This window comes from Prenolepis imparis, unplaced genomic scaffold (assembly GCF_030444845.1).
Source record: "Prenolepis imparis isolate NDT839.2.m4 unplaced genomic scaffold, iyPreImpa1.0 SCAF_12, whole genome shotgun sequence".
NCBI lineage: Eukaryota > Metazoa > Arthropoda > Insecta > Hymenoptera > Formicidae > Prenolepis > Prenolepis imparis.
Window position 1 is genome coordinate 7,335,512 of NW_028141170.1, and position 13,935 is coordinate 7,349,446.

At 31.4% G+C, this 13,935-nt stretch overlaps 1 protein-coding gene across 4 annotated transcripts in view; it reads left to right on the top strand.

The window, feature by feature from the left end:
• The window catches only part of LOC145943767 (uncharacterized), a 41,834-nt gene that overhangs the window by 4,040 nt on the left and 23,859 nt on the right, over nucleotides 1–13,935 (top strand). For all 4 annotated transcript variants that reach the window (XM_083051577.1, XM_083051574.1, XM_083051575.1 and 1 more), the window contains exons 3-4: nucleotides 565–717; nucleotides 8,583–8,760. In XM_083051577.1, coding sequence (XP_082907703.1) covers nucleotides 565–717; nucleotides 8,583–8,760 — 331 coding nt within the window. The remainder of the gene's footprint in view (nucleotides 1–564; nucleotides 718–8,582; nucleotides 8,761–13,935) is intronic.

A 13,935-nucleotide genomic window follows, 5' to 3' on the forward strand; every position in this document is an offset into this window, starting at 1 on the left:
TCGTGTCATAGACATTATGGAAATATTATTTGATTCAAGGAAAATTAAATCTCAGTTAGATTGAATCGAGCTGACATTTCGTTAAAATATTTCACGCGAATTTATTTATTATCGTCGGAGCAATGAAAATATATTTTTCAATATTACGGTGGTAAACAATAGTAAAAATATTATCATCGTTATTAAAAGTGGATTTCTGTTAGTGACAATAATCTTGAAATTCATTCCTGATATATATTCGTCGGTATTCATAAAAAGAGACGTCACCCTCATATTTCTCGTCATCGAGAATTTATTTCTCGCGAGCGGTCTCGAGTTATAAAAGTTTAATGGCCATAACACAACACATAGTGTCGAGTGATGAGTTTCCTCAAACGTCGCGCTCTCAATCGATCGTATATCGATATACCTGTGATGTAACACACAGACACACAATACACACACACACAGGAATAGCATGGCGCATCATGATGCGGTTTACTCTTTGACGATCCCTTTTGAACGCATACTGGGAATGTGTTGGAATGTGTTTTCATGAAACTCTCGTACGTGATTGTGTTGCAGCTTATCTGGCATCCAGACGTGGCTCCCGCGATAGTCAATGCTCCAACATATCCAACATATCCAAAATTACCAACGAAGATGTGGGCCCTTTAAATTTCAGCGCTCATCCGCGAGGTCGACAACGCAGAACTTCGAATTTTCTTGAGCTGCCCGGTGAGTGCATTTATAATTATCAAATGTATATATGTATATCTACGTAGTTCAAGATATATATTAAAACATTTTCTGAGTCTCAAGAATTGAAAAATTGTAGTAACGATCATGATAAATTGAATTAAAATTGATAAATTAAAAATGATTTATTTCATTAGCACAGAAAAAAGATGTAGCGTTACATTTATGATATAAAATTAAATAATTACAATATAATAAAAGAATTTAACATTGCATTTGTTTTGATCTATATGATTTGTACAAAATGCAAAAAGACTATAACTTTATGTTTATATAATACAATGTAAGATATAATATTAAAATTAGAAAAAAAAATTGTGCAAGACTTTGCAATAATTAATTTCTTGCTAACTCCTTTTCTTATACGTTGCAAGATGTTACATAAAACGATATAAAAGGTAAAGCTTTACTTTGCTCTAATTTCAGTTAATTATGGTTTCCTTTTATCTTGTACATTCTCTTACTTAATATTCTTAATTTAGTATCCTGTTTTTCCTCGAACAAAATTAAACGTTGTCTTAAGTATAACTTATAGGAAGAAGAATGATTAAAATTTGTAATTTTTATATAAAATGTGTTTCTTAGAGTACAAGAAATTTTAATTTTTTACGCATATTCTTTTATATATTGTTTAGAAAAACACATTTTTCCATAACTATTTTATTATATTATCCTTTACATTTATCTGCTTCATAGAAGATGCTTACACAATTAATTTAAGCATATCTAACAATTACCAGACTATAACGCAATTTTCTGCAGTTTACGGTATTAATATTACTTGTCAAACGCTGTTTTACATTGTATACTTTTTCCATGTGTATATAGTCAAACTTATCGAAACCTGATCAAAAGCGTTAACGTCATGAATTGCGTTTGGCCTGGTTAAAACTTCGAATGCACAGTTCGTTCATCGAAGGCAAGATCGGTGACAATAAGATAAAAGTATCCTGTGAATTGTTAGCCGATTAATGTCGAACAAAATTTGTCTCATGACAGTAAAAAACTCGTGCGTATTGATAGTAAACGCATAAAAAATTACAGCGAGTATTGAGAATATCAAATATATTCCGTGTATAAACTCTCTCTCGTGTTTAATATTTAAATTAAATTATTATTTTTAAAATATTATGGACGAACCAGGAAAAGCTAATTACAACATTTTAATTAACATATTTTATATATATATATATATATATATATATATATATAATATATAGGTATATAGACATAACAAATATTTATCTTTGTAGAGAAATCTCAGTATGTGACTTATAATTCAGCCTTTCTAAAGCGATTTTAAAGCGATTGATTTGAATAGGAGATCAACAATAGCTTTCATATTTGAAATCCAAATATGTAACATAATTTGCAGCATCAATTATAACTGGGTATTTATTTGGCACGTTGATTAGCGACATTGCTGTTAATATGTTTAAGGATAATCGTGACATATAAATAGTCCGAAACTACACGAGTGTAATTACTAAAATTATAGTAATTCTTCACAAGAGTAAATATTATAATAGATCTAGTGTGCTTGGACTAAATTTTCGTTTCTCGTAGATGTTTATTTAATTTTTTTATTTTTCTGTGGTAAAATTAGACTTATTTTTTAATAATAGATTTTGATTGAATCCTTAATCAGTCGTTTCATTTAAACATGACAGCGGTTGCGATAATTAACAATAAAATCATTATAGCTCTTGATAAGCTCTTGTATTGTGAACAGGATTTGATAGAAGTAACGCTTTCGTTTATTTCCAAATGAATAGCTCGATGTATCGATCAGACTCCACTACTTTACAATGATTGCTGATCAATTCGCTGTCAATATTCAAGAGTGAGCACAATTCTATCCTGTATATTATGTACATTTTGCAAAAATATCGTGCAATTTATTGGACTTTGTGCGGAAATGAATTTTATTCAACGTCGAATTTTTAATATCATACTACTGATTTTAATCACTACTTTATTTTTTATGCACGATATATTTATCTATTCTAAAGTTTTACGTTTTCATTTATCTAAATTTCTATTATATTCAAGGAAAAACAAAAAGAGATTGCTACCTTGACGTACTAGCTCTATATTCTCCTATATCACCTTTTTACATTCCGATCGTGGCAAAACATAGCGCGATATCGCACGTATGACTTAATATAGGAAATTAATACGATATTTATTCTAGTTTGCGCGATCCGTCACTTTATTATTGTCTATATCGCACACTTTCATATGATGTAAATGTAAAGCAGTTTTAATATCGTTGCCTTAATATCTTTCCTTCGCATAATGAAGACGGTAAAAAAGCTAAAACGGCCTCTTGTTAGATTTTACCATAAATGTGAACATAGTGTCGCGTCAAATTGTCCAACAGCGACTAAGTAAAGTAATTAAATATTAATGTGCACAGACGTGCACGTGAGAGTTCTGGCACGTGAAATGTTGTCCCTATCGCGCGCGCGTCAAATTTACGGCATAATGAGTTGATATAAAGGGATTGAGGATGCCTCTTGCGCGCGTAATTAGTCTCCAAACGTGGCCTACTTTCCAGCTAGTCTCGAGGAGATTCATTTGCGCGAATGTCGAGCTTTCTCTCACGCGGACGGTAGAGCGACGAAAATCACGCGTTGTGGATTTGCATTTCTAGAAACGGGGGTTAAGGAGGGGGGGGTGAATATGTATAATCTCGAAGCCCAAAGTTCTCTGCAGTTACGCAAAAGTTGCACTCCTGTTGCACTTGCGCCGGCTGCGATGCTTTAATTAATCGTTCACGGCACTTCAAGTTGAAAGCCGTAATATCGAATTTAATATACGTGCGCGAAGTACGAAATTAATAAATGCTCAGTTGAATCTCATCGTAGGCCAGGTCCCTAGATTGCGACATCTTATAAAGTATACGTCCGAATTGTACTAATGTAATCTTGTTCGGATTACGTGTATTTACGTGGCTGATTATTTCATTAAATAATGATTAGTTTAATTTCACATTATAGTAACTTCTGATATATTGAGCATTTCTTATGTCTCTTTTAATTCATGTAGATTATTAACGCGCTTATTAGCTTAAAAACTGGTCATTGAAAGTCTTTTAAACCGAAATTTAATTCATTTTTTTTTTCCCGACTTTATATACACAGCCGACAGCTATTTGAATGAACGATCCTGTCTTACTGAAATGCTATTTACTCTCGGATTCTGATGTAACTTGGAAACCGCATGAAATTGTCAGATTATCCAAGTATTCGAAATAGCTACACTAACGCGCCGGAAATTAATTACTCGTCTGTCATCTTTGCAAATACTTCGTGCAAACAGTATGATATTTCCTGCAATATAATTTGTGATTGTGTCGTGTGACATCGAATGAAGAAATATAATAATTAAAATTAATCGTCAATGATTCTCTTTCGGTGTGTTTCTCAGGATATTATTATTCCCAATAATATAATTTTTATACTTAATAAGAGAGACTGACTAATTACAAAATTTAAAAAATGATTTATATAAGAATATTTTAGCAAATCTTTTTCAAAAGAAATTTGTTGTTATAAAACTAGAGAGTTCGAAATTCTGAGGATATACAGATTCAAAAATTTGATTATCAAGCGTATCTGGGATTTTTAATTGAGAAAATACGAGAAAATATATTATTTAAGGAAATGCATATTATTTTTTTCTCAAGTGTTTGTTGGATGCTTTTAGAATTTACAATTTTAGAGTATTGTATAAAATTTCTAGAAATCAGAGGCTCACGCATTCTTTGGGTAGATAGCATTTTTTTCGTTCTACGTAAAATTCTCTTAGCAACGAACAACGTACACGGTACAATGAAATAAAATACCTAAAGAAAATTTGTCGCTTCTTCACAAGCATCTCTGGCAGGATACTTTCTACCCTCCGCAGATTAATTCCTTGCCTTCGACGAGGTCTGTTTTATTATTTATTATTTTTCATGAACTTTCTTTTTTCTCGCAGGATTGAATTCCAGTGAAACATAATTTCGGTCAAGCAAATATAGTGCTCTGATCGTCTTATTTAATCTTGAATTACTAAATTTTTTATACACATTGGAATGTAAATTTCTTACCGATCTTTCGTTTAATATTGCTCAGAATGTGCGAGAAAATATGCACGGAAAAAATGTGATAAATTGATAAATTATTGACTTTTATCATTTATTTGAAATTTTTGAAAGATTATCGGAATTTATTATTGCAGAAATTAAATATGTGAAGCTATGAAACATGTATTCAAATTTTAAGTTTTATTTATATTTTATTATTTATTTTTTTATGTTGTAATCTTGTAAATCTTTATGTTGTAAATCTTATAATCGATAATAATGCATATGTTCAAAGACTCGATAACAAAGGATGTATTGACATAAGTGATATATTGTATAATTAATTAAATTAATTAATTAACTTTGGATGCACGTAACCGCAAATTTCTTATCACGGATCATGTGCTTGGAACTCTCGAGTGTTCAGTTGAGTGTAATTCTATTAAAGATTCAAATACCGCGATACATGATTCATTAGAGACGGCAAGAAACCTCTTGGAATTTCGAGCGAGCCAATTTTTAGCGATGCCATTAATGTAATTAGATATGTATATTGATGAAATTTGGAATTTCTCTTGGAATATGCGATTGTCTATATTTAGATTGACTATAACTATTGAAAATTCTACAGAAAATCTACATATGGAAATAATATCATGATGTAATTATAAGCACGAAATCGATTAAATAATGTTTGAATTATACATATGACGATATTGTTCGTCTTATCGTATGATTTATAAAACAATCCGAGTTATAAGTATATTATTTCTATTGGTTATTTGTTATTTATTATGATACGGATTAACGTAACTGCCTCTTGAAATAACTTCTTTAAGTGTTTCATGTGTTATGGCAGACAAACGTCAAACAAGATGTCGAAAAGCACAAATATACCAAATATTCGAATGCGATATTATTAGAAATTTGAAAGATACATTTGAAAGACGATAGAACAAAAACAAGCTTTCTCGAATTAAACTGACTTTAAAATTAAATATAATAAATTTGTTTAGATAATAAAAAAGAATATTTATTTTAAAAAACACGTAAAATGCGTATTTTATTGCACCGTTTAGTTTAATTATCGTATATGATTTTAACGCAATGCTTTTAAGAAAATAGATTTATTTAAAATAACTACTGAGAATCTGTGAGTATAAACAATATTTTCTCAACTAAAACGATGAGAAACATATGTTTTGACACAATGCCAACAGCGCGTAGTAAATATGCACGAGAAATCATCGATCATAGTAAAAGCACAAGCAGATTTAAAATCCGCGGCTTTGGCTTTCTTTAAACAGAATAATCCGGTTGCTTTTATTAATCGCTTTGTTCGTGTCACTTTCGCATATCGCGTGGAAGAAGCATAAATGAAAATGCATAAGGTGGAAATTACATGACAGATAACTTGCACGGTCGTGAAGATAACAAACGATCTCGTAAATCATTCTGTTAAGAATCGCTAATGACCGACGTCGCTCGCGCCAGGTCAGTTTTGCTAGCTTGCAATGTCATTCATTCAAAAAGCCGTACAAATCAAGCTCTGCCGAGCTCGGTCATAAAAGTGACAGTAAAACTAGAGTTGCTAAACTAAATCGAACCGGTCGATCAATTTTTCTGTTTGCTCGACTCAGCGGTCGGTCTTGACAAAAGAATGAGATCTTGAATCCTGAAAAATGCGTCTTGATTAGTTCATTCTCGATTGAGATGTCATTCAATTGAAATCAAATTCTATGTGGAAGCCCGAATTGCCAGTGAAGAAGAAAATAAGAGATTTAAATACAAATGCAGCTATTGTAAAATATCTTCATTAAAAATGATCAACTTCATTTTAATATAACTTTAATTCGGGAGGAATTTGTAAAGATATTTAGAGCGATATGCTCAAAAAAATTGTGGATGATTATTTATATATAATTCGAAATTATTAAAATTTCATGTTATATCTCAATTTTTGTTGATTGCGGTATTACGTTAATAGATTATAAAATACACGATTTAATATTATATTTAATTGTAGTTTAACAGAGGTATAACAAATTGTATTTATTCATTCTACACGTTTACGTCGCGATTAAATCTATAATAAATATATTTCACAGCGCATATGCACACTGTCAGTTATTTCGTACAACTTAATACGAATTCGCCAATGATCTGTCTTTGAAAACTTTCATATTTGTCGCGTCCAAAAATTGCAACCGATAATTACGCGTTCGGTTAATTACGCATGTCGTTTGTTTGGGAAAGGTATCGATTAGTATGCGTCTGGTAATATTACGTTTCCGAGATCCGCTATACGACATAGGATTTCATTACAGTAGGATAACTGATTATCGCGGAATTTTCACAGTACATTTATTACCTACGATATTCATGCGATTTATGATATTGTCACGATAATTCTCTCTCTTTGCGACAAAGAAGCCATATGAGGCAATTCTTTCCGCTGTCTAATCATCCGAGTCCGTCGACACGTTTGGGTGACAAATTATGGCGAACGGTCGCCCATGGTTTGACCCGCTTCTTTTTTTTTTTTCGTCATTCGAGCGAAATAGCATGCTCGAAAGTAAATGAACTCGGGAATGGCATCTCATTTGTATATCTGTCTCTTCTATCTCTTCCTGCTTTTTTTATTCTCATATTATTTCTGCCGTTTACACCAACTCTTACGTATCATTACTTCGTGTCCGACTCGCGTGTATTTTACGTAAAAAACGTGAGAAGCGATTTAAATGAATCAAAACGACATGCTGATAATTGATAACTTTTTTTTTATGAAACTTCAGTTTCCCGTGTTTGACTAGTAATTATGCGATATCGTCAGCACTCGAGATGCATACTGAAATTATTACTGTGCAATATACAGTTCGACGTTGAATCGATATCGCTCGGTAATGGAATGAATATTTAACTCGGCGATATTGGTTTAGCTTCCATCGATTGTCGTTTATCTAGTCGTGTTAGCGACGTAATAACGCCGTACAAAAGTCGGGACGCTGTCATATTCGCTATAAAGTGCTCCTTTGCTACACATAAGTGTTAGTATAAGTGCGAACGCGATCTCCAGCTAAGTAATTAAACTGGATTACATTGGATATAAATATAGATGGGGAGAAAAAGGGCGGAAGAAGGTATACATTTTTAGTGATGGATTTTACAACGAATTTATACCCTATTACACGTGCAAAACATGGATTAGTTGTCAACATACATCGATTTATAGGTCAATCAGCGTTGATTGTAATTCTATCAAAAGCCGCAACATTTGTCATGCGAGCGATAAGCCGCTATACGCTTTTGATTATTCGTAACAATCACTTTTAAACATTGGTAGAATGTTGATGAAATATGATCAGGTGCATTATGAAAGTAATTTATTATCATGATTCATGTCGCTTGTGCGCATTCGTGCACGATATAATCAGAAATATGAGGATTTTTAAAATAATTATTTTAAAAATATAAATGTTAGAATAAAATATATGTACCATTCATATCTCCCTTTTCTCTTTTCTCTCTAATATCCGAGAAAAATAATTTAAATCTGCCGTTGTGATTATTAAATGTGAATTAATCAATACTGTCAGTGTGATTATTACATACCATGTGTAATTATTAGATATATTTATATAGCCACACGTTCTTCTTTTCTTTGTGTATACATAAATAGATTTTATACAGAAGATTTAATTATGCCACATATTTGCAATTATTGGAAATATTTCTTAAATAAATTTCAATTCTCTTTTTTATCGTGTTACAGTGCCGGATCATATACGACCACGTGTCCACAGTCTCCCGGAAAAAGCATATAATCCCCGAGCAGGCGACGACCTGTACAGACTCCGAGCTTTTAGTATTACTCACAAGGGTGTAGTAAATCGGGGTGATTCCATCATTTCCAGACGCAGCAGGAGCAATACCTCCGTCAATAGTAGCAGGTGAGTTGCTAGACTGAGATTCTCTGTGATGTTGATATGCGCAAAGAAGTGAAAGTTGATATGTGCAGAATAAATTAACGTTTAATTATTTCATTCACTCGCTGTGTTCACACGTGTCTACACGTTTGTTTTGTGTGGCACGTAAGTTGAGTATTTATGTAGCTCGATGAATATGCAAATATATGACGTGTGACAACTACTGAATCTTACGCTAAGCTGCAGGAAAATATTGCCGAGAAATACATGTATACATTTAATGCGCGAAATTTATCATGTACTTTCGATATAAGTACATGATATATTATTTTGCCGAAGATAAGTATTATTTGAGATACGATTATATTGAAACCGCATATAATTATAAATTGTAGCCATAGAGAGAATTTCATTTTTATTTTTTATTTAAATTTAAATTTAAATTAAAAATTTTTAATATTTCTAAGATTTCAGAAAGTCAGACTCGATTAAATAATTACCTCAATTTTATCTTTTATTGTAATATTATAAATATCGTATGGTACATATTTTTTTGCTACATATTTATCGCGTAAAGTTTCGACAGAATTTATAAGAATTTTCCTAAATTTTTTAGAAATAAAGTTCAATCATATTTAAGTATATTTTTACACACTAACTATTATTGTTGTAAGATTAGTCAGTTTCAGCTTATAAGGATTTAGGCAAAACTGATTTGATAATAAGAACTTTGCATCTAGGCTAGATTTGCTTTAATATTTTATATATTATACGAGAATAATATTATTATTTAATTCTTTTGATGATTTATTTAGTATTTCATAACGTGATACCCGCTACAAATCTTGGCATTCTTGGCAAGATAGATACACGCATATTTAAATTTGTCGTGTATATATATTATATATATATATATATATATATATATATATATATATATATATAAATGTGTTTCTTCGGATATAAGAAGATCAAATATTGATACCAAAATTCAACTATCTCTCGTTTCTGCGTCAATATTTATTCTGAGAGTTGAACAGAGTGTCTCACTCTCGTTTCGCATGCTATTCTGAAAATGAAAAAAAGGGAGGAATCGATATATAGGGGAAGGAAGGTATGATGGCAGAAACGAAGCTCTATAGCGTCGACAGAGAATTGACATGAAGACATAGTAATCTCAAATACGTGATGCCGCCCCTTCGATAAAATATTTTTTCACAAATATTTCTTACCTTTAAAGTTATTCTACCATCGCTCTCTTTCTCTTTTTTCTTTTTCTTTTTCTTGTTAGTTCTTATGCTACCAATTTGGGGAAGCGCCCAAGCGAAACGAAAATGAAAGAAATTTCTTTGGAAGTTCACATCGAGGGGATCTAATCTTGCGACTTGTCGAAGGTTAATTGTTAGGCCGGTCTGATTCCTTCTTTTTGCCTTAAGAAAGCGGTGGATCGACGAAGTTTCCTCATGCCTTTCAATACCATGGCAACAGTATACAAATTGGCTCAGAGTGTGTATTTTAGTCACTATATTTTTATTTTGTGATTACATTACGAACTTTTATCGTTAAAGAGTATCCCAGCCATTATGTTAAGATAACTAAAAGTTTCTATTATATAATGTCAATTTACTTCAATTTTATAAATAGTTTTTATAATGAGAGGTGTCAATAGACATAGTTTCACCATAAATTACTTGCATCGTTATAATAACTTTAACCAATTTAAAAGCGGCAAAAATAAGCAGATTGCTATATTATGATTAATTTTTTATTTAACTTCAATCGCGTTTTACTTTAACGCGCGTATCAATTTACTTCTTATTTCCCGAGTAGCTTTACCAACGTTTCTCGTAATAAATCTCCGGCACTCAAATTTTAATGTCTTCCACTTAGGAAATTAAACGAAGTGAGTTTGAAACTGCTTTACAAGGTTACGCAGGAATTGCAGATAGAGTTTAACATTTTGCAACTAGATTATTTTTGTTTGTGAATTGCATCGGAAACGGAATAACTTATAAATAAACTGCAACTGAAGAGGTCAGGCGCGCGCTCTCGTGAATTGGAAAAATTGTTCCACGCGGAACTATGGTACTGTGACAATGTAGATATGTCGCCTGGGAACTTGAAATCTCGGAGGCCGTTTATTCTCGTAAAATATATGATTATTTCTCTCAAATTTTATCGAGTTTACTCTCTTATAACTTAAAAATCAGCTTTATGCATGGACGTGAATATTTGATATTTCTATAAAATTAAACAATTAAAAAAACGATAGTAAAGATTGTGAAAATATTTTTTTTATTGTGTGTGTATATATATTTATATGTATTGTATATGTATATATTTATATGTTATTTTATATATATGTTATTATTTTATGTTATTATATATTTATATGTATTATTGTGTGTATATATGTATACGTATATTTGCTATGACAATGACAATTTGATGATATTTTATGATATAATCGTATTGTTAACAATAAACGGAATTGGAAATGTTGAACATATATTGTGGCATTTAATGAAGCAGAAATTATATTTAAATAGATAAATTCGAACATAAAATCTTGTCTGAAATTTTTACGTTCATTATAGCTGTATCAAGTTGTAACAAGCATAAGAGTATGTGGAATATATATCGGTAATAGCAATATGGAGTGATTAGTTATTTGATTGATGACGAAGCAAAGTTGCTAAAAAAGTTGCCGCCAAAAAAAAACAAACAAAATGTACTGATTTATATATATACTTTCATTTTGGTTCGAAGGCATAAGTTTTACATTACTTTATATCTTGAGGCACGCGCAAAGAAACTTGTCGATCAAATAGAATCGAACCTTTAAAAAAAACTCTAGAAAGGCGAATATTATGGTATGTTTCAAAAATATTTTTATATATTTTATTATAAATTAAATTTATAATTATTATTCGTTTCTTTTTAAATTACATTTTCTTTGAACTATGTTTTTGAAACCTTGTGTTGGAAAACGCGATCGTGTTATTCAAGCTTTTATATTTTTGGCTGCTCTTGTTATTGATTTGCTTTTTTTGGACGTAAAATTCTTTTACAAATTCTTAACTATAATATAATATGTGCGTTGTGATAAAATTTTAATAAATCTGGCAAAATTTAAAAAAATATCTAAAGATATTTATTGTGGAGCAATATTTTGATTACACTGAGATAAAGTTATGAATAAAATGTGATAAAGATTCATTGATAAATAGTCTTTACGGTAACAAGGTTAGTAACTTCTACATATTCTTGTATTTGCAATTAGCAAAAATATTTGTCTTTTATTTTTATTTTTTCTTTTAGTTTGTTCTCGAAACGATGGATCAATTTTGTAATAAAAGTTGTTATGCATTAAATATTTCTTAAAAATCGATTTTATCTTTGTTGAATGTTCTTATCGACATATATATTTTATTTCTATTATATATGTATATACTCTTGTCTAAACAATTCTGTCTAGTTATGATGTAATATGATGGATTGTTTGAGTTCATTCTGTAACAAGCGATAGATACCTTGTCAGCGGGATTCCTTCGACATTCAGGATGAAATCATCCTTCAAAGTTATATTCACAGCATGATAAACCTGAAAGTTTATCTTGTGGCTAAAAGAGTGTAGGCGTTAAAGAAATTCGCAATATTCGTTCGAAAAGAGAAACTTTTTTTTCAAATATACTTTTCAGTCTTGGGGTTTTTCAACGTGCGAATAAGATAGCTTATGACAAAGTTAACTTAAATGTATCAAGCTTTACGAAGACCTCTTTTTATGAAGAAAATCCCAATCGCATTAATTTAAAATGAATATCAAACTCCACAAAGGTCGTCTCGTTTCTTCTATCAACCAAATATTCGGTCACATAAAAGATGACCTTTCCATCAAATAAAACGAGTCACCGACGATCCATTTCTTTCCATCGCGCAGGATTTCTGAATGAGCATTGGAAGGTTGTCTCGATGATGTATGTGACCTGCTTTCGCGAGGATTCTTGTAAATAATCCATCTCGGTTAAATCAGCGTCACGCTTTTGTGATCAAGTATATTAAAACGCGGCAGAAAATGATTCAAGTAAAATATATATGTATATATATTGGAGAACTTAATGATTCTCGACGCTATTTTCAAAATTTGTGTATGCAATAAGTTGACTTGGCATTTTATTCTATAAGATATAAATTAAATAAGTATAATGAGAGACAAGAGCTATAATGAGAGACAAGAGAACTGCTTAGAAATTCTATTATTGTTTAATGTTTGCAACAGTGCTGCTTTTGTAAGGAATAAACATGTGGAATAGTATGATCATAGATTCATGAAATTACGGTTACGCCCATCAAATATTAATTCACAATATAATATTGTCCGAGCGATAAATATCGCATGACCGAAGAAACGTCTCTTTCCACCAGCTTTTTATGTAGATTTTCAAAGTTTTAAATCACAATCGCGCGGGAAACGGAAGTCAATTCGCTATAAGACGCAAATACTTCCTGCGGATCATTCGATCCGTGTTCCGCAATTGCTAAAGCGTTCGAGATTTCCCATATCTTCGCGAATATACTATTTGCTCCATTTGCCTGAGCGACAGGATATTGAAACCCTCATTCTGTTACTGCCGCGCCAAGATCGCAATCTCTCCTTTCTCTCTTTTGCCACATACGCTTTCCCTCGAGAGACAGTTACCTGTTGTGGATTCTGAGGGCATGCGTTATACGAACTTAGCGCGATTCTAAAACTTTCATCGTCGTTTATTGCCGTGTTCCCGCAGAGCGTTGAAAGTGCTATTTAATCTAACAAGGGGAGTGTCAGACGTGCCCATCACCGATTCAAACGGCGATTTTTTTATGAGTAGTACTCGCGAGAGAACGCGCTTCTCAAGCATTCGTCTGAAAAAAAATATTAAAGATTTCGAATCTCCCCGTGTGTGACTTATTTTTTTTCTTTTATTTTTTATAATTTATTTTTTTTGTTCCCAGCAACATTTTAACATTAAATAAATAAATATTACGCGAGTTTTTTTAATGATTGACATTTAATTTTTAACATTTTGTTCCATATATTTTAAAGAAAATTCATGCACACACATCCAATATTTTTTTTCAGACGAATGCTTGAGAAGCGCGTTCTCTCCCTTTAACAGAATTTGTTTCTTACTGAGTATACTACTCATAAAAAAATCGCCG